The sequence below is a fragment of the Macrotis lagotis genome, chromosome 3, assembly GCF_037893015.1.
Source record: "Macrotis lagotis isolate mMagLag1 chromosome 3, bilby.v1.9.chrom.fasta, whole genome shotgun sequence".
Lineage (NCBI taxonomy): Eukaryota > Metazoa > Chordata > Mammalia > Peramelemorphia > Peramelidae > Macrotis > Macrotis lagotis.
Genome location: NC_133660.1, coordinates 301,870,468 through 301,897,322, shown reverse-complemented (window position 1 = coordinate 301,897,322; position 26,855 = coordinate 301,870,468). Strand labels below are relative to the sequence as shown.

General features: G+C 34.3%; 1 protein-coding gene and 1 pseudogene across 2 annotated transcripts; one reads left to right on the top strand and one right to left on the bottom strand.

The window, feature by feature from the left end:
• Window positions 1-3,233: 3,233 nt before the first annotated feature.
• On the bottom strand, window positions 3,234-8,247 carry LOC141519060 (pleckstrin homology domain-containing family A member 3 pseudogene; annotated as a pseudogene).
• Window positions 8,248-17,838: 9,591 nt separating this feature from the next.
• Window positions 17,839-25,583, top strand: LOC141519059 (olfactory receptor 4C11-like). Of its 2 annotated transcripts, none has more exons than XM_074231531.1 (2): window positions 17,839-18,174; window positions 24,607-25,583. In XM_074231531.1, exon 2 carries the CDS (start codon window positions 24,612-24,614, stop codon window positions 25,530-25,532), a length of 921 nt encoding a protein of 306 aa, XP_074087632.1. In that variant the 5' UTR covers window positions 17,839-18,174; window positions 24,607-24,611; the 3' UTR covers window positions 25,533-25,583. The 2 variants fall into 2 exon arrangements, with proteins under 2 accessions (XP_074087632.1, XP_074087631.1); XM_074231530.1 differs by having other exon boundaries at window positions 17,839-18,391.
• The last annotated feature ends 1,272 nt before the right edge of the window (window positions 25,584-26,855 follow it).

Below are 26,855 nucleotides of genomic sequence, written 5' to 3'. Positions count from 1 at the left end.
CTGCTGGAAAACTTGAAAGATAGTAGGGCAGAAAACAGAAATAGAGCAAATCTCATACCCCATACTAAACTGAGTTTGAAATGGGTATTGGATTTAAATATATAAAAAGGTGATATCATAAGCCAATTAGGAGAATAAGGAATAATTTATCTACCAGATCAATGGAAAGGGAAGAAGTTTATCACCAAAGAGATAGAGAACATATAAAAGACCAAATGGATAATTTTGATAGCATTAAATTGAAAAGTTCTTGCGTAAATAAAACCAATGTAACAAAGATTTAAAGGAATTCAGTAAATTGAGAAACAATTTTTTCAGCTAGTGTTTCTGACATTTCTAAAATATATAGAGAATTGAGTTAAATTTATAAGAAAAAAGTCATTCCGCCAATTGATAAATGATCAAAAAATACTGAAAAGAATTTCTCAGCTGAAGAAATTAAAGTTATTTCTAGTGATTTGAAAAAAAACTATTCTTTCCTTATTGATTAGGGAAATGGAAAAAAATAATTCTGAGGTATCATCTCATAGCTATCAGATTTGATGATATGATTAAAATGGAAAATGATCAATGTTGAGGGGGTGTGGGAAAACTGGGACACTGATCCATTGTTGATGAAGTTGTGAACGGATCCAAACTTTCTGGAGGGTAATTTGGAATTATTTCCAAAAGTCAACCAAACTGTACTTATCCTTTAATTCAGCAATACCACTACTAGGTCTATATCACAAAGAGATCACAATCATCTTAGATTATTTGTTTGATAATTCATTCATTCATTCATTCATTCACTCATGGCAATGAGTTTAAGTGACTTTCCCAAGGTCCCACAGCTAGGCAATTATGAAGTATCTGAGGCTGGATTTGAACTCAGGTTCTCCTGACTCCAGGGCCACAGCTCTTTTCGCGGTGCCACCTAGCTGCCCCTACAATGCCATCTTAGAAAAGGACAGCAGAAAAAATAATATATGATTGAAACTTCAGAGGGGAATATGAATTTGTCTCCAACCCAAAAAAGATATCTCGGAAGAACTCAAAAAGGATATTTTTAGGGTTTTTTTTTTTTGCAAGGCTAATGGGGTTAAGTGGCTTGCCCAAGGCCACAAAGCTAGGCAATTATTAAGTATCTGAGGCTGGATTTGAACTCAGCTTCTCCTGACTCCAGGGCCAGTGCTTTATCCACTACGCCACCTAGCTGCGCCTTTCAAAAAAGGATTTGAAAAATGCAGTAGAAAATTTAGCAAAAGAAATGGAAAAGAAATTCAACATCTTGCAAAAGAAAGCACAATAATTGACTAAAGAAAACAATTCTTTTAAAAATAAAATTAGACAATTATACCAAAAAAGCATCTCTTTAAAAATATAGTTGTGCAATTGTGAAAAAAAAAACTGCTACACAAGTATAATTAGGCAGATGGAAAAAGCAAAGAACTCCTCTCCGTTAAAAACATAATTGACCAAGTGGAAGAGGAAATGGATGAAATAAATGAAGAAAATAATAACTGGAAAAAGAAAATTGGGAAAGTTGAAGGTAACGACTCTCTGAGACATCAGGAATCACTCAGAAGGGGAAAAAATAAAAGAGTATAAAAATCCTCCATTGGAAAAACAAATGGCATGGAAATTAGATGCAGAGGAGAGAATTTAATAATTATTGAAATACCGGGAAGCCATGACTGAAAAATGATCTTGCTTATTATTCTCAAGGAAAAAAAAAGAAAACTGCCCTGATATCTGAATACCAGTGGGTTTAAAAACAATAATCATTCAGAGAATTCAGATCATCTCCAGAAAGTCATTACAAAATTAACGGATAAAGGATAAAATATTGCACAAATTCAAATAGGAAGAATTCAAAAATGAAGAAGCTTCAGTCAGGATTATTTAGGACTGCACAGTATAAACTTTAATGCAATGAAGAGTCTGGGATATGATATTCCAGAGGGCACAAGATCTTGAATACAACCAAGGGTCATCTAAGCAGCAACATTAAGCATAGTTTTATGTGGGAAAATATGAATGTTCATTGAAATAAGGAATTATCAAATTTTCTAATGAAATGATCATAAACTGATTGCAAAATTAGATCTTCAAATATGAAAATTAAGAAATGTATCTCTATTAGAGGTGATATACTTAAAAAATAGGGTATGGGCATACACTGATTTTCATTGTATGAAATAAAACATCAATATATTAAGAATCATATTGCAAAGGAAAAAATAAAAATGACAGCAAAAGTGAAAGGAATGAAAAAAAATGATGAACCAATAGAAGGAAGGGCAGATTGAGGAAGGTCAGAAATAAAAGTCTGAGGAGTAGGAATAGGATGAAAAGAGAACCAAAAGTACAAACTGAGAAAAAAGATTAGAGAGCAATACAGAATAATAATTATAATTGTAAATGTGAATGGAATGAACTCTCCCATAAAATAAAAATGGATAAGAGAATGGATTAAAAAAAACAGAATCCTACTATATGTTCTTTAGTAGCATAATTGAAGCAGAGAGATACACACAATAAAAATGAAAAGCTGAAGATGAAGTTAAAAAACAGGCCTAGCAATTCTGTTCTCAGACAAAGCAAAAGCAAAAAAAATCTTTAAAAAGAGATGAGGAAGTTTATCCCAGCAATGTAGAGGTGGTTCAATATTAGTAAAACAGTAAATAATTAATTATATCAATAACAAACTTATCAGAAATCATATAATTGTCATATGAGAAATTGCTCTAAATAATTACTTATTAGAAAAATGCATATCAAACCTTCTCTGAGGTACCACCTCAAACCTCTCAGACTGGACAATATGAACAGAAAGGACAATGATCAGTTTTGGAAGGGTTGTGGGATCTCTGGGACACATGCATTGTTGGTGGAGCTGTGAACGCCTCCAACTTTTCTGGAGAGGATTTTAGCATTATGCCAAAGGGCAACGAAAATGTGCATACCCTTTGATCCAGCAACACTACTACTGGGTCTATGCCCTGAAGAGATTACGAAAAAGGGTAAAAACATCACTTGTACAAAAATATTTATAGCAGCCCTGTTTGTGTTGGCAAAGAATTGGAAATCAAGTAATTATCTTTTAATTGGGGAATGGCTTAGCAAACTGTGGTATATATACATACATATATATATATATATATATATATATATATATATATATATATATATATATATATATATATATGTCATGGCATACTATTGTTGTATTAGAAACCAGGAAGGGCAGGAGTTCAGGGAAGCCTAGCGGGATTTGCATGAACTGATGCTGAACGAAATGAACAGAACCAAAAAAACATTGCACACTCTAACAGGAACATGGAGGTGATGATCAACCTTGATGGACTTGCTCATTTCATCAGTGCAACAATCAGGGACAGTTTGGGGCTTTCTGTGATAGAGAACACCATCTGTATCCAGAGAAAGAACTTGGAAGTTTGAATAAAGACCAAGGACTATTACCTTTAATTTAGAATAATAAATGATATCTTATTGTCTGATCTTGCCATCTCTTTTCCTATTTGTGTCTTCCTTAAGGATATGATTTCTCTCTCATCACACTCAATTTGGATCAATGTATACCATGGAAACAATGTAAAGACTGGCAAATTACATTCTATGGCGGTGGGGGGAGGGAAGTAAGATTAGGGGCAAAATTGTAAAACTCAAAATAAATGAAATCTTTTTTTTATTTCTCAATAAAGAATTTTATTTCTGTTTTAAAATAAACAAATTCACTGCACCATTAACTTCTTTTTGTGGCTCAATGCAAATAGCAACAAATGCACATCTTAAATTTGGTTGGTCACAAATCCGAATGCTATTCTCTTTTTGATGCAGTAGAAAGTAATAAATAAATGAAAATTAAATATTTCATATCAACAGTTTGGTATTAGCAATTGAGCAGCGCCATCCCCACATCTGAAGGACAACACAGTCTGATTTTTTTAAAAAAATACTTGATATGTCACGTCTTTTAGGCTAAAGATATGTTAAGAAATTATCAGGTATTCCTTTTTGTCAAGGCAGACAATGTGATCACTGTCCACTGGTGTGGTAACCCATTTCTAACAGGGGTAAGTGACCAATTGGTCCAGGGCACAATCTTATATTTCACACCTCTGTCAGAAAGACACCTGTGCAAAAGATTCCATGTTTATAAACAACAATACAAACTGACAATGCTGTCAAACCTTCACACTTTTTAAAAAAATATCTACATTTATCCTCATAAATGCCTAAATGTTAAACCATCATTTGTTCAAAGAAAGAGATGCACATTCATATTGTGAAGTTGTTAGGAAAATACTCTTGCAAATAAACTATATAAAGATAAAATACACTTCAAAGGTTTTTTGTTGTTGTTGAGTTTTTTAAAGCATTATTCTATAAAGTGCAGAGAAATCCTTCTAAGTAAAGGGAAAAAACTGCTCCCTATAAGAACAATATAATCACAGCAGCTTTTGCATAGCAATACTTAGAAAGTTGTACACTTCAGGTTCCTCAGAAAGAGAAGGATGGAAGAACGTCTTCCAATTCAGATCGTTTTTTTGGACACAGTTCTGCTTTCTTCAGAAATAGTTGCTGATGCCAAATCCTTATTGAGAATATTTCTAGAACAGTGAACAGGTCTATCTGGGTCTTCAGGGGGAATATCGTTGTTATCTGTATCTGAGTAGGTTCTTCTGCCCCGTTGGGAGATTCTGTGAAGTGATGGTCCTGGTTCTTTCACAGTGTGACTACTCCTATCTGAGCTGTAAGAACCAAGGTGACTGATGGAACGGTTCATCACTTGAACAGGTGAAGGTGATACAGGAGACACTAAAGTATCTGGATGAGACAATTGAAACATCTCTGGTTTAAACTTGGCATTTTCTATCTTCACACATTCTGATGAATGCGTTACATGTGGCACTAAGCAGAGATGAAGCTTCGTTCATATTCTCTATACTGGGGGATGAATATCATCATGATGGACGAATTCTTGTATGGTATGAACTTGCTGCTTTAAGAGGTCACAGTAGAGGCGAAGTTCAGTCATTTTGGTTTTCAGAGATTCATTGGTTTCACTTATTTCTTTATCCTTTTTTGCGCGAGTGTCCTTCAAACAAGCTTTCGCACTGCCCAGAGCAACTAGCCACCTCTTCCTCTCAGCGGCATTCACAGGTTCCAAGTAGAAGTGCTGCTCCCCTGGAATGAATAATCCCATGCGTGTATGGTCAGCCGGGTGGACTTTAATTTCATAGACGTCCATCATTATGCTTCCTTTGCTCCCTTTGCACACATCATCCTGTGAGTTATAATAGGATAAAATCCCATTGTCTAAAACAAGCCAGCGAGGCTGCCAACCTGTGAGGTAATTGGTCCACCTGTACAGAACCCCCTGCATCCTTCAGGCCCGCATGCCTCGCATCCTCGTCAGGGCACCCGGGGCACGGGCGGTCAGGAAATGAAATGTTAAAAAAAAAAAAACGAAATCATATGATTATATCAATAGATGCTGCAAAAGCTTTTTTTATTTTTTTATTTTTTGCAAGGCAATGGGGCTAAGTGGTTTGCCCAAGGCCAGACAGCTAAGGGATTATTAAGTGTCTGAGGTCGGATTTGAACGCAGGTACTCCTGACTTCAGGGCTGATGCTCTATCCACTGCACCACCTAGCGCCTCTGAAAAAGCTTTTGCCAAAAAATAGCATGCACTCCTACTAAAAGAACTAGAGAGTGTAGGAATAAATGGATTGTTCCTTAGAACAATAAGCAGTATCTATCTGAAACCATCAAAAAGCATTATATGCAATGGGGATAGGCTAGAGGCATTCCCAATAAGATCAGGGGCGAAACAAGGATGCCCATTATCATCACTACTATTCAATATGGTAGTAGAAAAGTTAGCTTCAGCAATAAGAGAGCAAAAAGAAATCAAAGGAAATAGAATTGGGAAGGAAGACACAAAACTCTCACTCTTGCAGGCGACATGATGGTCTACCTTGAGAATCCTCCCAAAAAATAATCTAAAAATCTACTAGAAATAATTTTGAACTTTAGCAAACTTTCATAAATCCTCAACATTTCTATAAATGACTACCAAGATACAAGAAAAAGTGCTAGAAAGAGAAATCCAATTCAAAGTAACCTCAGAGTGACAGCTTGCTGGCCCAGCGGATAGAGCACCAGCCCTGGATTCAGGAGTAACTGAGTTCAAATCCGACCTCAGACACTTAAGAATTAACAAGCTGTGTGGCCTTGGGCAAGCCACTCAACCTTATTGCCTAGCAAAAACACTAAAAAAAGGAACCTCAGACAATATAACATACCTGGGAGTCTAACTGCCAAGGGAGACTCAAAAACTTTTTGAAAGCAATTACAAAACACTTCTGACACATGTAAAATCGGATTTAAATAACTGGCAAACATCAACTGCTCATTGATAGGTCGAGCTAATAAAATGACAATTCTACCAAAACTAAACTACATATTTAGTGCCCTACCAATAAAAATTCCAAAAAATTACTTTAATGACTTAGAAAAAGTTGTAAGTAAATTCATATGGTGAAATACAATGTCTAGAATTTCCAGGAATTCAATAAAAAAAAAAAAAGGGCAAAAGATAGGGGCGGCTAGGTGGTACAGTGGATAACGCACCGGCCTTGGAGTCAGGAGTACCTGGGTTCAAATCCTGTGTCAGACACTTAATAATTACCTAGTGGTGTGGCCTTGGGCTAGCCACTTAACCCCAGTTGCCTTGTAAAAAAAAGTGCAAAAGAAGTTGGCTTGGCCTTACCAGACCTAAATTATATTAGAAAGCATTAGTCATCAAAACTGTCTGGTATTGGCTAAGAAATAGAGTGGAGGACCAGTGGCATAGACTAGGTGTAATAGAAGGAATGATTATAGTAATGGGGTGGTTGATAAAACTAAAAAGCCCAACTATTGGGATAAAATCTCCTTTGAAAAAAATACTGTTGGGAAAAATGGAAGTTAGTATGGAAGAAACTTAGATTAGACCAACACCTCACATACTATACCCAGATAAGATCCAAATGGATACAGGATTTAGACACAAAAAAATAATTATCAGCAAACTAGAAGAATAAGGAGTAATTTACCTGTCAGATCTATGGAAAGGGAAGCAGTTTGTGACCAAAGAACAAATGGAGACCATCATTGAAACAAAATAGATAATTTTCATTACACTAAATTAAAAAGCTTTTGCACAGAGAAAACCACTGTAACCAAGATCAAAAGAAATGGACTAAATCGAGAAACAGTTTTTACAACTAATATTTATGACAAAGGACTCATTTCTAAAATATACAGAAAACTGAGTCAAAATTTCAAAAAAAAAAAAAAAAACCAAGCCATTCTCCTATTGACAAATGATCAAAAGATATGCAAAGGAAATTTCCAGATGAGGAAATCAAAGTGATCCATAGTTATATGAAAAATTGCTCTAAATTATTACTTATTAGAGAAAGGCAAATTAAAATATATCTTTGAGGTGCCACCTCATACCTCTAACGCTGGCCAATATGATCAGAAAGGACAATGATCATTGTTGGAAGGGATGTAGGAAATCTGGGGCACTGATACATTGTTGGTGGAGCTGTGAACTCATCCAATCTTTCTGGAGAGTTTTTGGGATTATGCCCAAAGGGGAACAAAAATGTGCATATCCTTTGATCCAGCAATAACACTACTGGATGTATATCCTGATGAGATTATGAAAAACTATAAAAACATCACCTGTACAAAAATATTAATAGCAGCCCTATTAAGTAAATGTCCTTCAATTGGTGAAGGGCTTAACAGAATGTGGTATATGTTTGTAATGGAACACTAATGTTCTATTAGAAAGCAAGAGGGATGGGAATTCAGGGAAGCCTGGATGGATTTGCATGAACTGATGCTGAGTGAGATGAAGAGAATCAGAAAAACAATGCACACCCTAACAGCAATATAAGGATGATGATCAACCTTGATGGACTTGCTCATTCCATCACTGCAACAATCAGAGAAAATTTTGGGCTGTGATGGAGAATACCATCTGTATCCAGACAAAGAATTGTGAACTTTGAACAAGGACCAAATGCTATTAACTTTAATTTTAAAAAAGTTATCTTATGTAATTTTGCTATCTCTTATACTTTTTTTTCTTCCTTAAGCATATGATTTCTCTCTTATCACATTCAACTTAGATCAATGTATACCACTGAAACAATGTAAAGACTAACAGACTGCCTGCTGGGGTGGGGTGGGGGGAGGGAAGCAAGATTAAGGGAGAAATTGTAAAACTCAAAATAAATAAAATCTTTCTAAAGAAAAATAAAAAAATATAAATAAGGGAACCACATATTCCAAAAAAAAGTATAGGCAATGAAGAAATTTCAATAATAAATCATGATACACCTTTAGTGGTAAAGCATCAAAATTCTTAGAAGTTAAGTTAAATGAGTTGTAGAAAGACAGAAACATTGATTAGGGCCTCAGCCTTCCTCTCTCAGAATAAGATAAATCTAAACACAAAATAAACAAGAGGAAGTTAGAAGGTGAATAGAATTTTAGAAAAGTTAAATGTGACAAAAATCTAGAGAAAAAGGAATGAGGAGTAGAAAGAAATATACCTTTTATCCCCAGAAGTGCATGACACCTACGCAAAAATAGATATTTATCATGACATAAATACCTCACAAACAAATGTAGAAATATTTAATGCATTATTTTCAGATCAATATAAAATAAAAATCATATACAATAAAGGGCCATGGAAATTAATTAGAAAATTAGTTGGAATCTAAATAAATTATTCTTTAGATCAGAAAGCAAATCATTGGAAAAATCCATATTTTCTTCCCAAAAAATGAGAACAATTAAACAACATATTAAAGCTTGTTGGACGCAACCAAAGCCATTCTTAAGGGATATTTTATATTTCTAAATTCCTTATATGAATAAAATAGAGAAAGAGGAGATCAATGAACTGGCAAGCAACTAAAAACACTTAAAAAAGGTATTAAAATCTCTAATTAAATGCACAATTAGAAATTATGAAAAATAAAGGAGAGATAAATAAAATTGAAAGTTAGGAAACTTTTGGACTAATAAGACTAAGAATTAGTTTTATGAATAAAATGCTGACAAAACATAACACAATGATTAATTGGATTGGAAAAGAATAAATAAAACCAAATTACCAGTGTCAAAAATGAAATGGGTAAATTCAACATCAGTGATGAGGTACATTCAAGTAATGATTATAGACTTGTTACCTAACTGTATGACAAAAAATCTGATAATCTTTTTGAATTGGATGAACATTTACAAATAATATAAATTGTCCAAATTAACAGAAAAGTAAATAAAATAATTAACCAAATTTCAGAAAAAAAAATTGAGCAACCCATCTATGAACTGCCTAAGAAAATATCTCCAACATCTGATGAATTCATAAGTGAATTTTGCCAAATGTTTAAATAAAAATTAATTCCAATATCATATAAATATTAAAAAAGAGGTGTTCTACAAAGTGCTTTCGTAATGCCCATATTATGCTGATGCCTAAATCAGAAAGAGGAAAAGTAGAAAGAAAATATAGATTAAATTCCCTAATGAATATAGATGCCTGAATTTTAAATAAAATATTAACAAAGTGATTATTACAGGTGTTCATTAATATAATACATTATTAAAAGAATTAAATAGGAGAAGAAAATAGGATTTGAAAACTAAATAAATCTTGCTCTTGACATGTTTTTTTTTTTATTTTTATCTTTTAGGTTTTTGCAAGGCAAATGGGGTTAAGTAGCTTGCCCAAGGCCACACAGCTAGGTAATTAGTAAGTGTCTGAGACCAGATTTGAACCCAGGTACTCCTGACTCCAAAGCTGGTGCTTTATCCACTACGCCACCTAGCTGCCCCGCTCTTAACATATTTGACCCAAAGAAGGAAAACATGCCAATTGAGTTTGAAAATTTATCCTTCTTTTGAGGGAAATGGTGTGGAGAGATGTAAAGGAAGGGGAAAGAAGGAGCTTACAAAAGAAAGGGGGAAGTAAAAAGTAAAGTTAATGTTATAGTAAAAGTTAAAAATAAGTAAAAGGAGAAAGGGAGGAGGAAAGGGAAGAAGGCTATTAGATTGAAGGACTGATTGAGAGAGACAGTAGCCATAAGCAAAACATTTGTGGGAAGAAATTAGTGGAAAGGAGAGAGAAAAGAACAAATAGAGGGATGATAAGATGGAGGGAAATACAGTGTTAGTAATTATAACTGTAAATTTAAATGGAATGAATTCTCCCATAAATGGAAGTGGATAGCAGATTGGATTAAAATCCAAAATCCCACAATATGTTCTTTTTAGAAGTACTTTTAAAGCAGAAAGATAGAACGAATGTAAAGATAAAAGACCTTAGCAAAATACATTAAACTTCAGCTGAAGTAAAAAAGAAGGAATGGCAATTCTGATCTCAGACAAAGCAAAAACAAAAATATAAATAATTAAAAGATATCAGGAAGTAAATTATTTGATACTAAAAGATACTATAGGTAAGAAATTAGTATCAAAATTAAACTTCTATACACCAAGTGCTATGACATTCAAATTCTTAGGGAGAGTCCAAATGAATTGCAAGAAGACATAAACAGCAAAACTTTAAATATGGGGTACCTTGGTTTCCATGTCTCAGAATTATATGAATCAGATCATAAAATGCACAAGAAAGAAATAAAGAAGATAAAGAAAATTTTGTAAAACTTAGATAATAGTAGACCACAGGAGAGAATTGAATGAGAATAAAAAGAATATACTTTCTTCTCTTCAGTATATGGAACCTTCACAAAAACTGACCATATATTAGGCATAAATCAAATGAAGAAATGCCTGAATAGTAATTTCATCCTTTTCAGATCATGATACAATGAAAAGGTACATGTAATAAGGGACCATGGAAAGATGAACTAAAATTATTATCTTTTAATTTTTAGGATTTTGCAAGGCAATGGGGTTAAGTGGCTTGCCCAAGGCCACACAGCTAGGTAATTATTAAGTGTCTGAGGCCAGATTTGAACTCAGGTCCTCCTGACTCCAGGGCTAGTGTTATCCACTGTGCCACATAGCTCCCCCAACTAAAAATAATTTAAATCTTAATAACAATATTAATTAATAAGTGGATCAAAAATAAATCATTGAAATAATCCACAGAACAAGGACAATAATGAGACAATAATAATCATATAAAACTTGGTAGAATGAAGCCAAATCAATTATGAGGGTTTGTTTCAAATTCCAAAATGCTTATAATAATAAATTTGAGAAAGATAAGATCAATGAATTAGACATGCAAATAAAATTCTATACAAAAGAACAAATTAAAAATTTCCTATTAAATGACAAATTAGAAGTTCTGAAAATGAAAAGAGGAAATAATAAATTAGAGAATTAGAAAACTATTGAACTAAGAAACTTAAGTATTTGCTACATAAAATTCAATAAAATAGTTAAACTTTTGATTAATCTGATTTAAAATAAAAGAAAGAAGAAAACCAAATTACTGTATCAAAAATGAAAACAGCAAATTCTCCACTAATAAGGAGGAAAATAAAGAAATAATTTTGCAGCTCTTTTACTCAACTATTTGGCAATTAATTTGACAATCTAATTTAAAATGGATAAATATTTAGAAAAAAATAAACTACCCAAATTAGCATTCTTTAATAATATCATTTCATATGACAAAACTGAAGAACAATCAATAATGTACCTAAGAAAAAATTCCAGGGCATTATCGATTAAGAGTTTAATTCTTCCAAATATTTTATGCAAAGTTAAATGAAATTATATATAGACTATCTGAAAAATATAGCTGAAGAAGTTTTTTCAATTCCTTCTATGACACCAATATGCGGCTGACACCTAAACCAGGATGAGTCAAAATTAGAAAAAGAAAATTATGCATCAATCACCTTAATAAATATAGATGCGAAAATGTTCAATGAAATTTTATCAAGGAGATTACAGCAAATTATTACTAAGTTAATACACCCTTATCAGGTTGGATTTAATCCAGGTTTGCAGGGATGATTCAATAGTAGGAAAATAATCAGCATTGTATATATTGTTCAATTAATAACAGTAAATCCATTATAATACAGATTTTCAAAACAATGCTATAAATTTCTATGAGAAAACAATATTGAATTTCCAGTTTATAGAATCCCTCCAAAGCTGACTCCTAATTTAGGACCAAGTAATTGAATTCTCCTTTGCATGAAAATGTGTGTATTTAACCACAGTAAAGTTTATTTGTAAATTAAATATCAAGTAATAATATATTGTGAATTTCTTGAGGGCAGAAGGAGGAAAATTAGGAAGAGAGGGGAAAGGGGGACAAGGAAGGAAAGAAAGAGGAGGACAAGAAGGGGAAGCGATGATGATGGTAATGTTGATAAAGAATGGGTAATCAGTAATAAGCTTTAAATTGAGAACATTTCCTTAAATAGTGATAATTTGAACAAAGGTTGTATTCAAAGAAATTTGGTCATGGCTCATATCTATAGCTATTCTATATCTATAACTATACCATCTATATCTGTATGAAATCAAACTAGCTAGAAGAATCATAATTCTAGAAATTAGAATGAAGAAACCAAATGGGGTACAGGGAAAGAGAACTCATGATTTTTCTTTTGGCTTACTTTTTCCACTACTTTTGATCAGACAAAGACATTGAGTCCAAAGTTTTATCTTCACATGATTGTCTTAGTAGCAGTCAAGTAATGTCTTTACTAGGAGCCAAGGAAAACTAAATATGGACTCACAGTTATTGCAAGGAGCTCAGTAAGTGCACTTTGCACAAAGTAGGTTCTAGAAATTATTTCCCATTGGTAAATTACAGTGTTCATTCTTAACTATGTTCTGCAGAACAGAGTACAATGAGTCAGATGTAGTCTGATAGTGACAGTTTGTCTGAGCTACCACTTTTCTCCTCCTTCTAATCATATCTCATTTAATGAAGCACAAGAACAAGTAAAAAGATGTTCAGTAGTTAGAATAACAGATCTATAGACAGTCCTTTAAAAACCTTCAAGACATCTTCTTAGTATTGGTGTTTTTAATGATAATAACATTTTTTGATAATTATTAATAATATAAAAGGAAACTGAGTAGTGGTGACATATTTACACTTCTATTTTGGGTGAGAGATTAGACTGGTGGATAGCTAGAACTCCATAGTACTTGGGGGGGGTACTTTGTTTAGAAATAACATTACAATTATCTAATTTGATCTTCACAGCAACCCTGGGAATTTGGTTGCCTTAAAAACTTTATTGATTAAGAAAAAGAAAGAAATAGAAGTTAAATAATTTCTTTACTATCATGTGGTTAGTCACTTCTTAGCAATGTAAATATTTTATGTCAATTGACATGCCTGCCTCAGTTTCTTTCTCTTTAAAATTGAGACAATAACATGAATATCACAGGATTGCTGAGAAAATAAAATTAGACTCTATTTGTAGAACACTTTGCAATCTTTAAAGTTATTGTATCTATCATATTTTCATCTTATATCAAATGGTAGTATAATGACAATAATGACTAACCTCTACATACAGTCCAAATATTGCTATTATGATACATGTACAATATGTACATATAAAAGTGCATATATTGATATGTACATAAACATATAGATATCTAGGAATTTAGAGATTATGATAAAAGCTATAAAATCAATTTTGGAGGTACATCAGAAAACATAAGTATTGGGGTGGCTAGATGGTGCAATGGATAGAGCACTGGCCCTGGAGTCAGGAATACTTGAGTTCAAATCTGGCCTCAGGCAATTCATAATTTCCTTAGCTGTGTGGCCTTGGACAAGTCACTTAACCCCATTGCCTTGCAAAAAGACAAAACAACATCAAAGACAAAAACCCTAAAAAAAAAGATAAGCATTAATTCTCTATTAGTGGAGTTATGAACTTGTCCAATTATTCTGCAAAGCAATGTTTGTTTATGACAAGAAATAATAAAATTTTCAGCTTTTTGATGCAGAAATTTGATTGCTAAGAGATTTACTTTAAGGATGTCAAAGACTGAATCAAAAACATACCAAAGTATTAATAATAGAACACTCACAATATCAATTAATTGTTAACACATGAAGTTACTAAGTGGGACTAAACAGTTATTAAGCACAAATAAAGAGAGAAGAAATAAATTTGGGTCACTGAGAACAATCCAAAAGTAGGTAGGTATGATCCTGCAACCTTTCTGACCTCCTAGGAAAGTCACACTTTCATGACATCCTATAAATGTGTTAATTCAGAATTTGAATAAATTTGAATATAAAGAGAAATCATGCTCCAAAGTCCAAAATGAGGGATTTTCCTTTTTTCTGAAGATTTTCTTGACACATGCACTTAATCCAAATTTTCAAATAAAGATATGCCCCTGTGAATGGAAAAGCAGTGAATGTTATGTAAAACAGAATCTATAAATGTGCAAGTAAATGAAATACAACGGAAATAGTTGCCACAAAAGTTCTGGGTTGGTCAATTGTGTAAATATGTCCCATGAATCTATATTCTTGGTGAATGCATATTTTTCAATTTGCACCCCCACCCCAAAAGAACATAGAGACTATGGTGCTTATAAGGTCTTTGTAGGTCTTTGCCTTGATGGTGCTGAGATTTTCATCCTAATGTCGTTGTCTATGTTTGTAGTAGCCAAATATGGACTTGTCAGAGGCATTTCTGCATTCCACAGTTAAGATATTCATTGTGTCTCTTTTATCTTTTTTGTGGAATTACTAATTTTCATGTGAAACTTTGTACTTTTATTTTGATGCTAGTCTATTTCAATGCTCATACAAGTGATATCACAGTGGTGGTTAACTGTACATTAATCTGTATTGCCATATTTCCCTCTTCCCCTTCTCTAAAACAGCCATCTTGAATTGTCTCTGCATATATATTTTATAATTTAAATGCCCAAGTTTAAACTTGGAGAAGAAACAAATTATTGCTCATTTCTTGGTATAGTTGAGTGACTATTTGTGTACCACTCCTCTCTCTGTCTCTTCTCAAATCTTCTTCTCTCTTTCTCTCTCTCTCTCTCTCTCTCTCTCTCTCTCTCCCTCTCTCCTCTCTGTTTCTGTCTTTCTGCTTTTCTTTCTCTCAATTTCTCTTCCTTGTATCTCTAGGTCTCTGTCCCTCTGTCTCTTTCTTTATATCTGTTAGTCTGTCTCTATATGCAGTTCACTTCTGATGCCCAAGAAGACCTTGATTACATTTTTTCTTCCTTCCTTCCTTCCTTCCTTCCTTCCTTCCTTCCTTCCTTCCTTCCTTCCTTCCTTTTGTTCTTTCTTTCTTTCTTTCTTTTTCCCTCTCTCTCTTTCTCTTTCTGCCTGCCTTCCTTCCTTCCTTCCTTCCTTCCTTCCTTCCTTCCTTCCTTCCTTCCTTCCTCTCTCTCTCTCTCTCTCTCTCTCTCTCTCTCTCTCTCTCTCTCTTTCTTTGTTTCTCTTTCTTTCCTTTCTGTTTTTCTTTCTCAAAATGGCTAACTTAGAAATGTTTTGCATGATTGCACATCTGATATTGCTTGTCTATTCAAGGAAGAGCGAGGGAGAGAATTTGAACTCAAACTAAAAAAGGAATGTTAAATGGTTTTATTGAATGTTATTAAAAATAATAATAAACTAATTTATTTAAATAACCATTGCTCCCTTGTTTGAAGCAATCTTTCCAAACGTAAAACAAAGTCAGAAGCCTTTGCTTCTTGTTAGTTGCTAATTTGTGAACAAGATAGGAAAGGACGTAGAAATTCCATAAGAAAACAGTAAAGTTCCTGCTTTCAGGAGGTCCAGATTTTAAATAGGACATTCAATGAATTAAAGTGACTGATTTCATGGGAGATTCAGAAGTTCATCTTGTACTTAGGGGCTGGAACACAAATAAGCAGCAAGGATAGTCACTGAGGAATGCAGGAAAATCTGGCAATGTCAATAGCCACAGAATGGTGATTTTTAAGTAAAGAGGCATGCCTCTAATGGTCAGGGTGGAATGGATCTTTGGGTTACATTAGGAATATCAGGAAATGGAGTATGGATCTGGACAAGAGAAGTTTATTTGAAGAAATGAAAATTTTCTGCCTTGTAATGATGGAGGCAAGCAGTGGAGCTGACAGTAGGAAGTAGGGTTTCCTGTAGCTGTCTATTCTACTTTTATTGCTATTTTACAATCAAATAATTCCTATATCATTGAGGCAAATTCAGAGATATGCTAAAAAAGGAAATTAAATAAGAATGTGTTTCATATGCATGTGTATATTTGTGTATATATCTGATCTTACATGATATATGGGTAAGAGCTGGAGGGATTATTATACATATACACTGAGATTGTTATTAAGAAAACTGGATTACTTAGCTTTCATGTATATTTATGATTTCATGGATGTAAACAATACAAAATTTGGTGTAAAAATTCCTAATCATTAATCAACAAACATTTATTACCCTTAGTGTGAATGGATATCAAAAACTAATTGTGATCCAGTCATAGGGCTTTTAAAAAGTCTATTGCTTTATTGGGGGCGGCTAGGTGGTGCAGTGAATAGAGCAGTGGTCTTGGAGTCAAGAGTACCTGGTTTCAAATCTGACCTTAGACACTTAAAAAAAATACCTACCTGTGTGTTCTTGGGCAAGTCACTTAACCCCATTGCCTTGAAACATCTAAAAACAAAAAAAAAAAAAAAAAAAAAAGACTATTGCTTTATCCAAGGTCAAATTGTTAGTGTGATAGAAGGGAACCTTGAAACCAAGTCTTCTTAGCTTCAATGACAGCCTCTAGTCACTATGTATATTTTTAAAAGCATAATTGATTTTAAACTGAGGAGCACCTAAGGATTGGGAAAGTCTTCTCACTTATGTGACAAGGGAGGAGACTGAGGACCTGATTGTATAAACCCCTTGCCCAAGGTCCTCTAGAAAGTGGAGTGTGGATTTGAACCTATGTCCTCTGACTCCAAATACAGTCCTCTTCCCATTACATTAAAGTTCTCTCCTCTTTCACTGGCAATTTATGAATGCATGATACATGATTTCATTTTGGAAAAAATGTTACCTCAGAAGGGTTAAAATCTTAGTCCCTCATATGTTCAAATATTTGATTGCCATACTATTTGTGGTTTAGCCAAAATGGACAAAAGTAGAAATATTAGAGGTAGGTAAAACATCATTCCTTATGAATGAACCAATGCAAAGACTTGCCTTCACTTCTCAGAGATTTATTTGTCACCTTTGCCTTAAAATATGTAAGGGGAAAATATGAGGGGGAAAAACACAATTATCAATATTTTATTACATATGAAATATTTGGAAATAAGTTTTCAAAACAGGAAATAGACAGATTTTTCTCTCCCTAAGTGTTTTGCGAAGAAAGTTTTTTTTTAATTTTCATAACCACTCCTTAGTTCATTTTCTAACACACAGTAGCCCATATAATTTTTTAACTTCACCTGAAGAAACTCTGAGGCTACTGAAAAGCAAACCTTTCAGAATTCAGTATATGTCCTTCTAGTAATGACATTTATAAGGGGAATGCTTCTTACCAGAGATGAGAGAGTCATTGAAGACCCAATTTCTTTCCTTTATGATTTTTTTCCCAGGTAAAGGCAGCTCTGGCACAATCTGAAGTTGCAAAAGTTGAATTAATTATTTCTTGCTGTAAGTGATGTCCCTCAGTCCCTTGGAGGTTGAAAGTTCATTCCCCAAGTTCATAAACTTTGATGCAATTACTATAAATACTTGAATGACCGGAAGAGACAGTTAGCTCTAAGGATAGGAGTGGATAAGGAGCTTGGGGTGAGAGGGGGATGGGGCCCCAGAGTTGTTACTACCTGAGTTCCAAAAAACCTTTGGTTCTTGTAGAAATTTTAAGATGTGATCAGAAAAATAGTCTCAGTTCCTATCCTAGCAAGAATAAGAATCTATTTTAGCATCTCTTTTGGAAAGGAGCCTGAGGACAAGGACTGGGCAGTGATCCCAGATTGTAGAAAACTTTTTGGTTTCTATTTTTGGAATAGACAGAAGTTGCAACTTCTGAAGAACTTGGGATATTTCCACTAAGCAGCTTAGACCTGGCAAATGGAAGACTCGAAATGATTTATTTTGCAAAAGTGACTGTGTGAGTTTTGAATTTTTTTTTATATTTTTCTACTCCTTACTCTTACTGCAGTAGTGTCAATACTGTCCCTGAGAGCATAAATATGTGCACATTTGTCTTTTGGGACAACAGAAGTCTATGCAAACACTTCCAGAATTCACAGATCTGGTTCACAATTCCATCTGTGACCCTAAATCACCGAACGTTTACTGCTAACAAAGAGGACTAAGAGGAAAGTGTGAGTTATCATCATTATTCTTATTATCTTTTTAATCATATTTCTGGCAGGTGTGCAGAAAAATAATGCTGGGATTAAATGCTATCGAGCTCTCATTCTCTTTGTTCAGTATTTTACCAACCAATGCAGAAATAGATAAAAAAAATCTTGTTGATTTTAATTGAGTAAAAGGTAACATAAAGTTAAATTCTTAGTATGCTGTTAGTAACATTTATATTGCCTTATGTCTTATAAGCATATCATCTATATTGTTGAATCCATAGAAAAATATGATGATGATGAAGAGATGACTTATAGATATAGTTGACACAGAAATGTAAATTTTGGCTTTGTGGAGTAATTATTTAGTGTATCAATCTCCACAGTCAAGATCATTTCCCCAGATCCCTATATTTGCTTCAGAAACTAAAGGAGTTAGAGGGAGATGTATGTGTTTTCATGGATTGATTATTCTCCTTTTGTTGCCCTTTCTTGTCACCTTTGACCCTTTGGTGATGCTTTTGAGACAGAAACGTAGTTCAAAGTTGTAATCTCCAAATAACTATCTAGGGGCAATTCTGTTTTACTGTGCTTCAGTCTTAGAGTACCTAATTATAAAAAGGAGATACAGAAAGCTCAAAATATTCCTTAATAGCATATTTAAAATCACTTTTCCTCATCAGTTTCTTTTTCCTCTGCCCTCTAATTAGAGACTTTCCCCCCCTTTCTATAGTATTCACCATTTTCCTATTTAAAATTCTATCTTTGGCTTAAATACCACTTATTCTCTATTTCTTCCTAATTTTGTCATTTCATAGGTTAATGTCACACTGGGAAACCTTGCCTGCCTGCATTTATTTATCTATATAAAGGTAGAAGTAGAACATAGGATGTAAAGGAAAATAAAAATCGAGAATGCAAAACCAGAATCTGTATTTCACAGATAACGACAAATCATTGCAAGATTGGAAAAGGGAGAGAACGGCGGAAGCAATGATTTAGAAAAAATTATCTTATCAAAGAAAGAACGTATTTTACTAGTTTTCTGAATTACTGCAATTTGCTGACATCAAATAATTTAATGTTCCTGAATAGAGATTGAATTCCTCTGCTTCTCTCAATCTTCCTTTGCCTGCCTCTGACTCTATAACTTTGCTGTTTTTATCTGTCTTTGTATATGTATACTTTCCTTCTTCTTTGCTTTTTTCTTCTTCATGCTTGCAAAATGCACACACATTTGACAACATATGGATTTTGTGAAGTATATTATACATGTGTGCACATGTGTGAATTCATACATATAAAGAAATGGATAATTTTCCTATTCTTATTTTACTACCTCCAAACATACCTGTCACCATCTCCTCTAGGCAATTGCCCAGCTGACGGAAGATGTTTCACTTATTAATTCTTTTTAAATCCAGGAAATATCAAAGCACATTCTACTTAGAGATGACTTTTTTGGTCAGCAAGCCTACAGTCTCAAAAGAGGGTTGGAGGACTAATGGACTTTTAAAAGTCTTTATAAAATATTTTTGATATAGTACGGATTCCTTAATCTCTAATCTTTATTTTCCCTATCTGCAAATGAGAAAGATACACTAGATGTTTCAAAATATTCCTTTCAGCTTTCAATTTGTGATCCTAAATTTGTCAACTTAGCTACAGAATTGTACTTAGTTACTTCAACAATCAAACTCCTGGATTATTTGATTTTCCTTTTACCTTATCTTTCAGGGCTTACCTATGTTTTCCCGTTTCTCTCTTTCTTCTTTTTATCTGTTTTCAGGGTGGTTCCTCTGTCTATCTTCCTTTGTTCAAGCACACAGGCATGCATACACATATACATATATATGAGATAGGGTGATGTATGCACACAATATGCATATGTATATTCATGTAAATCTATACATATGAACACACATGTGTATATATGTAAACATTTTTCATCCTCTCCCTCCTTTCAGCAAAATATGGTTCTGTTTATAGTATTGGGGGTTTCCTATTTTCCAATTTAAAGGAAAAATGAGTAGAAATATTCTTGTTCTTACAAGTAAACTAAAAATGAGAAATGTAAGTGTATTTTTTTCCCTTATGTCTTTTATTTCATTTAATTTTCTGGGTATCTGTGATATCAAATAGATAAAATCTTTCCTTCCTGAATTAGTTTGGGAAGCATAAAATATTTATTGAAAATCTACTAAAAACACAGAATCTTTAAAACAGAAATAAACTTGTTTTGGGAATATTAATGGGGGGCAGATATTGCATTTGCTAAGTACCTCTGCCTTTGCTAATGATGCCTTTCTCTGAAACGAAATTGGAGAATGACAAATGCTCTTTTTTCTGAAATGCTGTGATATAGAGGAAATACTATGAATCTGGGAGAATACTCAGGGATTCTTGAACCTGCTAACTCAATTGAGGAACAATTTAAGTTACTTAGTCTAATTATGCCTCAATTCCTCCAAAATGTATATGCAATAAAAGTGAGCATACCTTCTCTAATTAAATCACTCCAATGCATATAAATTCTGTATGCAATACATATACATATATAACACATACATGTAAAAGACACATATATATTTACATGTTTACAAGCATTTTCATTTTCCTTTCAGATAGAGAACAAGGTACATCATATTTTACCTAATGAATATTTAACACTGTATAAATTCTTAATTTACTGAAAGGATTGAGGGGACTAAAGTGGAGAATAGAAAAAATTTATCTGTATGTATGTATGCAACTCTGAAAACCTATATCTCTAAGGATCTGTCTCTGTCTCTGTCTCTTTGTTTCTAGCTCTGTCTCTGTCTTTCTCTTGTTTCTTTCTTTCTCTCTACCCTTGTCTATATATTGCTCTCCCTCCTCTCTCTCTCTCTCTCTCTCTCTCTCTCTCTCTATATATATATATATATATATATATATATATATGTGTGTGTGTGTGTGTGTGTGTATGTATGCATGCATATGTGTGTACATATATGAACAAAGAAAGGTATAAGAGGAACTCTGAAAATGGGTGAGGAGAAGAAAGAGAGAAAGGTAAAAAATGAGAAGATAATGAAAGAAAAGGGAAAAGGAAAATCAAATAGTCCAGCAACTTGATTGTTGCAGTAACTAAGAACAGTTCCCCAGCTACATTCATAGGATCACAAATTTGAAGCTAGAAGAGATGTTTGAAATCATCTGGTGAAGCTTTCTCATTTGCAAATGGGGAAACTGGGACTCAGAGAGATTGAGAGATCCATCTTAGGTCACATGGGTGACTTACTTTAAAAAGTCATGTCCCCTAATTGGCCCTCCACCACTTTTGAGTCTGTATTCTTGCTGATTAACAAAAAATCAAGAGATAATAGCAAACAATAAATATAACACCTTCTAGCAGCTGAACAATTATGTGGGAGATGATGACTGGGATATTTGAAGGTAGGAAAAATGAATAGGCAAAGTGTCTGTCCCTTTATCCATAGATTTTCTGTTTCCTTCACTGCTAATACAGCGGTACCTAACCTTAAGTAACTCCAACTTGGTCAGGAGAGAGGACTAAGCATGTGAGCCTGAAGTAGTTGCTTAATCTTTATAACACTGTGTAAAATAAACATGCAATGATAACAAACAAGGTACAAATTAAAAGAAAAGATACTTGAACAAAATTTTCACTTGCAGAGTATACCTATTATCCTTTTTTCCCCATTTATTTTTACAATTTGATCTCTCTGCTTCTATCTTCCAAATCTGTTTTTCCTTTTACCCACATTCCTCTTTTTTTTACAAAGGCAAAGGGGGGTCAAGGTAATTATATTAATTAATTATATTAAGTGGTCTGAGGCCGGATTTGAACCCAGGTACTCCTGACTCCAAGGCCGGTGCTTTATACACTAGGCCACCTAGCCACCCCATATGCCACCTCGCTGCCCAACCACATTCTTCTATTTGGAACGAATCTCTTCTCCCTCCCTTCTTCTCTATTACTATTCCTTTCTGTTCTAGCCTTTTTCTTTCCATTTTTCCTTTCTTTCTTTCTTTCTTGCCTCCTTTTCTCCATTCTTTCCTTCATTTCTTCTTTTTCCCTCCCTCCCTTCCTCCCCCCATTCTTTCCTTCCTTCTCCCTGCTTCTTTACTTACCTTCATTTTTCTCGCTTTCTCTTTCTCACTTCCTTGCTTCCTTCCATACCAACTTCCATCTTTCTTTCGTTCTCTCCCTTTCTTTCTCTCTCTCTTTCTCTCATTCTCTCTCTCCCTTTCTCTCTCTCTCTCTCTCTCTCTCTCTCTCTCTCTCTCTCTCTTCTCTCTCCTCTCTCTCTCTCTCTCTTCTTCCTCCCTTCATCATTTCGTTACTTCCTTCCTTCCTTTTTTCCCTTCCTCTCTTGAATTTAACATTCCTCCTTGGAATATTAATCCATAAGAAACCTTTCACTCAATCTGTTTTTTTCGGTTTTTAGGAAAATTTGGATTCACTCTTTTAAAAAGAGAAATGAAGTGAGTAATGATTAAAGATAATTATTTTAACTGGCCTTAGATTAATATAATTAAGTGGGATTATAGATTTGGAGTATTGAATGGTGCCTTTGAAATTTTGATGAAACTGAAGCACATAGAGATTAAAACCTTGACTAATATCAAATGCATAGTAAATGATAGATCAGAACTCAGAACTTCAGACTTACTTCAGAGAGAAACTTTCCTTGAGAAAAGAAAGGTGTACTGCAGAATTTATGTTATATATATAATATATGTATATATTTATACGTATCAAGTTGGTTTTATTTTATAAGCAGACTTGTGATTTCAGCAGTAACAAGTCTTTTCTATGTAGAAGCACTTTATATTTTTTGTATTTGGTAAATCACTTTAGAGAGTTGCTGGGGGTACTGAGAGGTTAATGATTTGCCCTTGATTACACAGTTTAAATATATCAAAAATATTAGAACCCTGATCTAGCTGACTCTGAGACTTGACCTTCTATTGAACTTCATGTTATGAAAAACTTGAGTTCAATTCTTGTTTCTGACACATTCTAGCTCTATGACTTGGGTAGCATGTCCACGCATGTGTGTGTGTGTGAAAGGTTAACATAAATTCACATAAACATATGATGACATTGATTGTTAGAACAATCTTAAAACTTTGACCACCAATATCTGGAATTTACAATATAGAAAGTGATAGATTCTGGCTGTCTTCTTCTCTCTGAACCCAAGTCAACTGTGTTTGAAGAGTACAATTAATTATATTAATATCAATGCTGAGATTTATTTCCTTCTGTTTGACTTTCCATATTCTCCCATTATCCCTGCATTTCCATAGTTCATTCTTACATTTGGAATACATTCCATCCTCTTTTCTGTCACAAAGAATTCCTATGTAACTTCTAGTAAATATCTGTCAGTTATTAGTATGTTTGACTTTTAAAATGATTTGTATTATGTTGTGTATGTGTTGTATTTAGTACATTGTGAATGTGTTACATTTCCTATCTAGAAACTCTGGGAGGACAGGGATGGCTTTTCACAAGGTCTTCAAATGTTTCATTTTTTAGTTGTTTTTTTTTTTTTTATTTTACAAGGCAAATGAGGTTAAGTGGCTTGCCCAAGGCCACACAGCTAGGTAATTATTAAGTGTCTGAAACTGGATTTGAACCCAGGTACTACTGACCACAGGGCCAGTGCTTTATCCAATATGCCAACTAGCTGCCCCTTTTCATACATTTCTTTTAATCAATACCTGTTATTTTCAACAGTGCAGTGAAACACCAGCATATAACCTAATTTAAACAATGCATATTATCAATTGCTAATAAGGTCATAAGAATAGTATTATACATTTATGAATTTAAGGAAGGAATCAAAGAAAATCCCCTCTTTTTATATATGAGTAAACTAGGAAACAGAAAATTAATTGATTGGTCTAATCGTGTAAAAGCAATTACTGATATAGGTAGTACTTAAGCCCAGTCCCTCTGACTCCCAATGTAGTATTTTTTTCTAATACCATGTCATTTGGAGAATTGCTTAATGAATTAAGAGCTTCAGTGTTTTACTCAGATGATGTGAACATGTTTCTTTCTTAGCCCAAAGCCTTTATTCTTCCCACAACGAAACCCTGGTTCTAAGCTGGTAATTAGGAATATCTTAAAGTATTTGTTCAATTGAATTTGTTTTCATGATGCTTCCCTTTGAACTTTTTCCTATCGGTAATTCTCATTTGGATCCTTCCTCTATTCACAGAAATCATGAAAATACAGACCAATGTGACCGAATTTGTTCTCCTTGGACTGACGCAGGATCCAAAAATGCGGAAAATAGTATTTGCTATTTTCTTTGTTTTCTACCTTGCAACTATTTTGGGAAACATACTTATTGCTGTGACCATCAAGACCAGTCCTGCGCTTGGATCCCCTATGTACTACTTCCTTTCCTATTTGTCCTTTGCAGATGCCTGCTTTTCTACTACGACCGCCCCCAGACTCATCAGAGACAGTGTTTCCAGGAATCAGACCATCTCTTTCAATGATTGTATGACTCAAGTATTTGCAGCCCATTTTTTTGGCTGCATGGAGATTTTCCTCCTCATCCTCATGGCCTATGACCGTTATGTGGCCATCTGTAAACCACTGCGCTATTCTACTATTATAAGTCGCAGGGTCTGTGGCATATTGGTATGCTTGGCCTGGGTGGGTTCATGTATCCACTCCACTGCCCAAATCTTTCTTGCCTTAAGTTTGCCCTTTTTTGGTCCCAATTGGATTGACCATTATTTCTGTGACTTGCAACCGCTGTTGAGACTAGCCTGCACAGACACATATGTGGTAAATCTCCTCATTATCTCTAATAGTGGAGTTATATGTATGGTGAGCTTTGCATTACTGATCATATCCTACATTGTTATCCTGTACTCCCTGAGAAATCACAGCTCAGAAGGGAAGCGTAAAGCCTTATCTACCTGTTGTTCCCATATCATTGTGGTCATTATCTTTTTTGTACCCTGCATATTCATATACACTCGACCCCCAACCACATTCCCTGTGGACAAGTTGGTGTCTGTATTTTACACAATTGGCACCCCCTTACTCAACCCTTTAATATATACTCTGAGGAACAAGGATGTACAAGATGCCATGAAGAAGTTATGGAGGAGATTCATAGGATCTTAGATGAGTGACCACCTAGCAAACAGTATATGAAAAACCTAATTCAGCTCCATATGAAGATAAAGGGATTTGTTTTCGACCATGAGGGAGGCATACCTGAGAACAATTTTGAAAATCAAATAGCAATATTCACAACTTTATGTCACTGACTTTGTATCCAGATCTACTTAAAAGCTAGGAGATTGACCTTGATAGTCCTAATGCCAGTGTCAGTTTAACAGGGATATGAGACACCATGTGGTATGGTTGGAAATTGAAGTCCACCATGGATTTCCCTCTTTCTTTGTCTCTTTCTCTGTTTATGTCCTCTCTCTCTCTCTCTCTCTCTCTCTCCTCCTCTCTCTTCTCTCTCTCTCTCTCTCTCCTCTCAGCAATGTAATATTAGAGTCTGAACAAGGAACAGATGAGGGAGAGACGGAAAAGCTATATGAGATGATTTTACTCAGGGACAAAATTTGTTAAATCAAGTCTGTCTGTCTTTGATTCTCTCTCTCTCTCTCTCTCTCTCTCCTCTCTCTCTCTCTCTAACTGTTTTTGAAAGTTAAGGTGGAACATATCAGTTTTCTGTTACAGTGGGGTTGGGTGATGCTCTTTTCTTCTCACTGTCTCTGGGTATTCCTTGAGTTGCCTGATTACTGATAGAACATTTTTCTCTTTTAAGAATTATTATTTATAATGTAAATAGAGTTTAACCTCTCTTCTCAAGAAAGGTGGTTTCCCCCATTATGTTGTTGTTGCCTGTGTGACCTTGGGCAAGTGACTTAACTTCTCTGCTGGTCCAAAATGAGAGATTGGGTTACTTGGCATCTCCCTGTCTTTCCAGTCCTAAATCTCTGATCTTTTCCTATCTGTGGATTCTCACCTCCCCAGTTGGGGTTTGGGGGTGAGGAATAGTGTATGTAATGGCAACCATGTTTGAGATTAGGGTTCATTTTGTTGAACTGATTTTTCTTTTCTTTTTTCTAATTTCTTCTATGAAAGATAGCACAGTGGCAATAAGAACCTTGTTGGTGCTGCTAACAAATTGCCAGGTTTGATTATTTCTAGAGTGTTGAAAGAATATAAGACTGGGATGGCTATTTGGGGCTAAGCTCTGGTTGCCCCATTCTCTGATACCTTTGGTTGTAGCTATTACTGGCAGGTGGCAAAGTCTTGCCAAAAGCAGCTAAGTTGGATAAAGGCGATAGCAAACTATTTCTTGGATCTAGAAAGCAAAATGATGTTCTGCAAGGGCTTGCCCTGGGGAGTGGGTCAGAGAAGGCATTAATGCTTTCTCCATGGACAGATGGTAGGATGTCCATTCTTAGAATGCAATGTAATTATTTT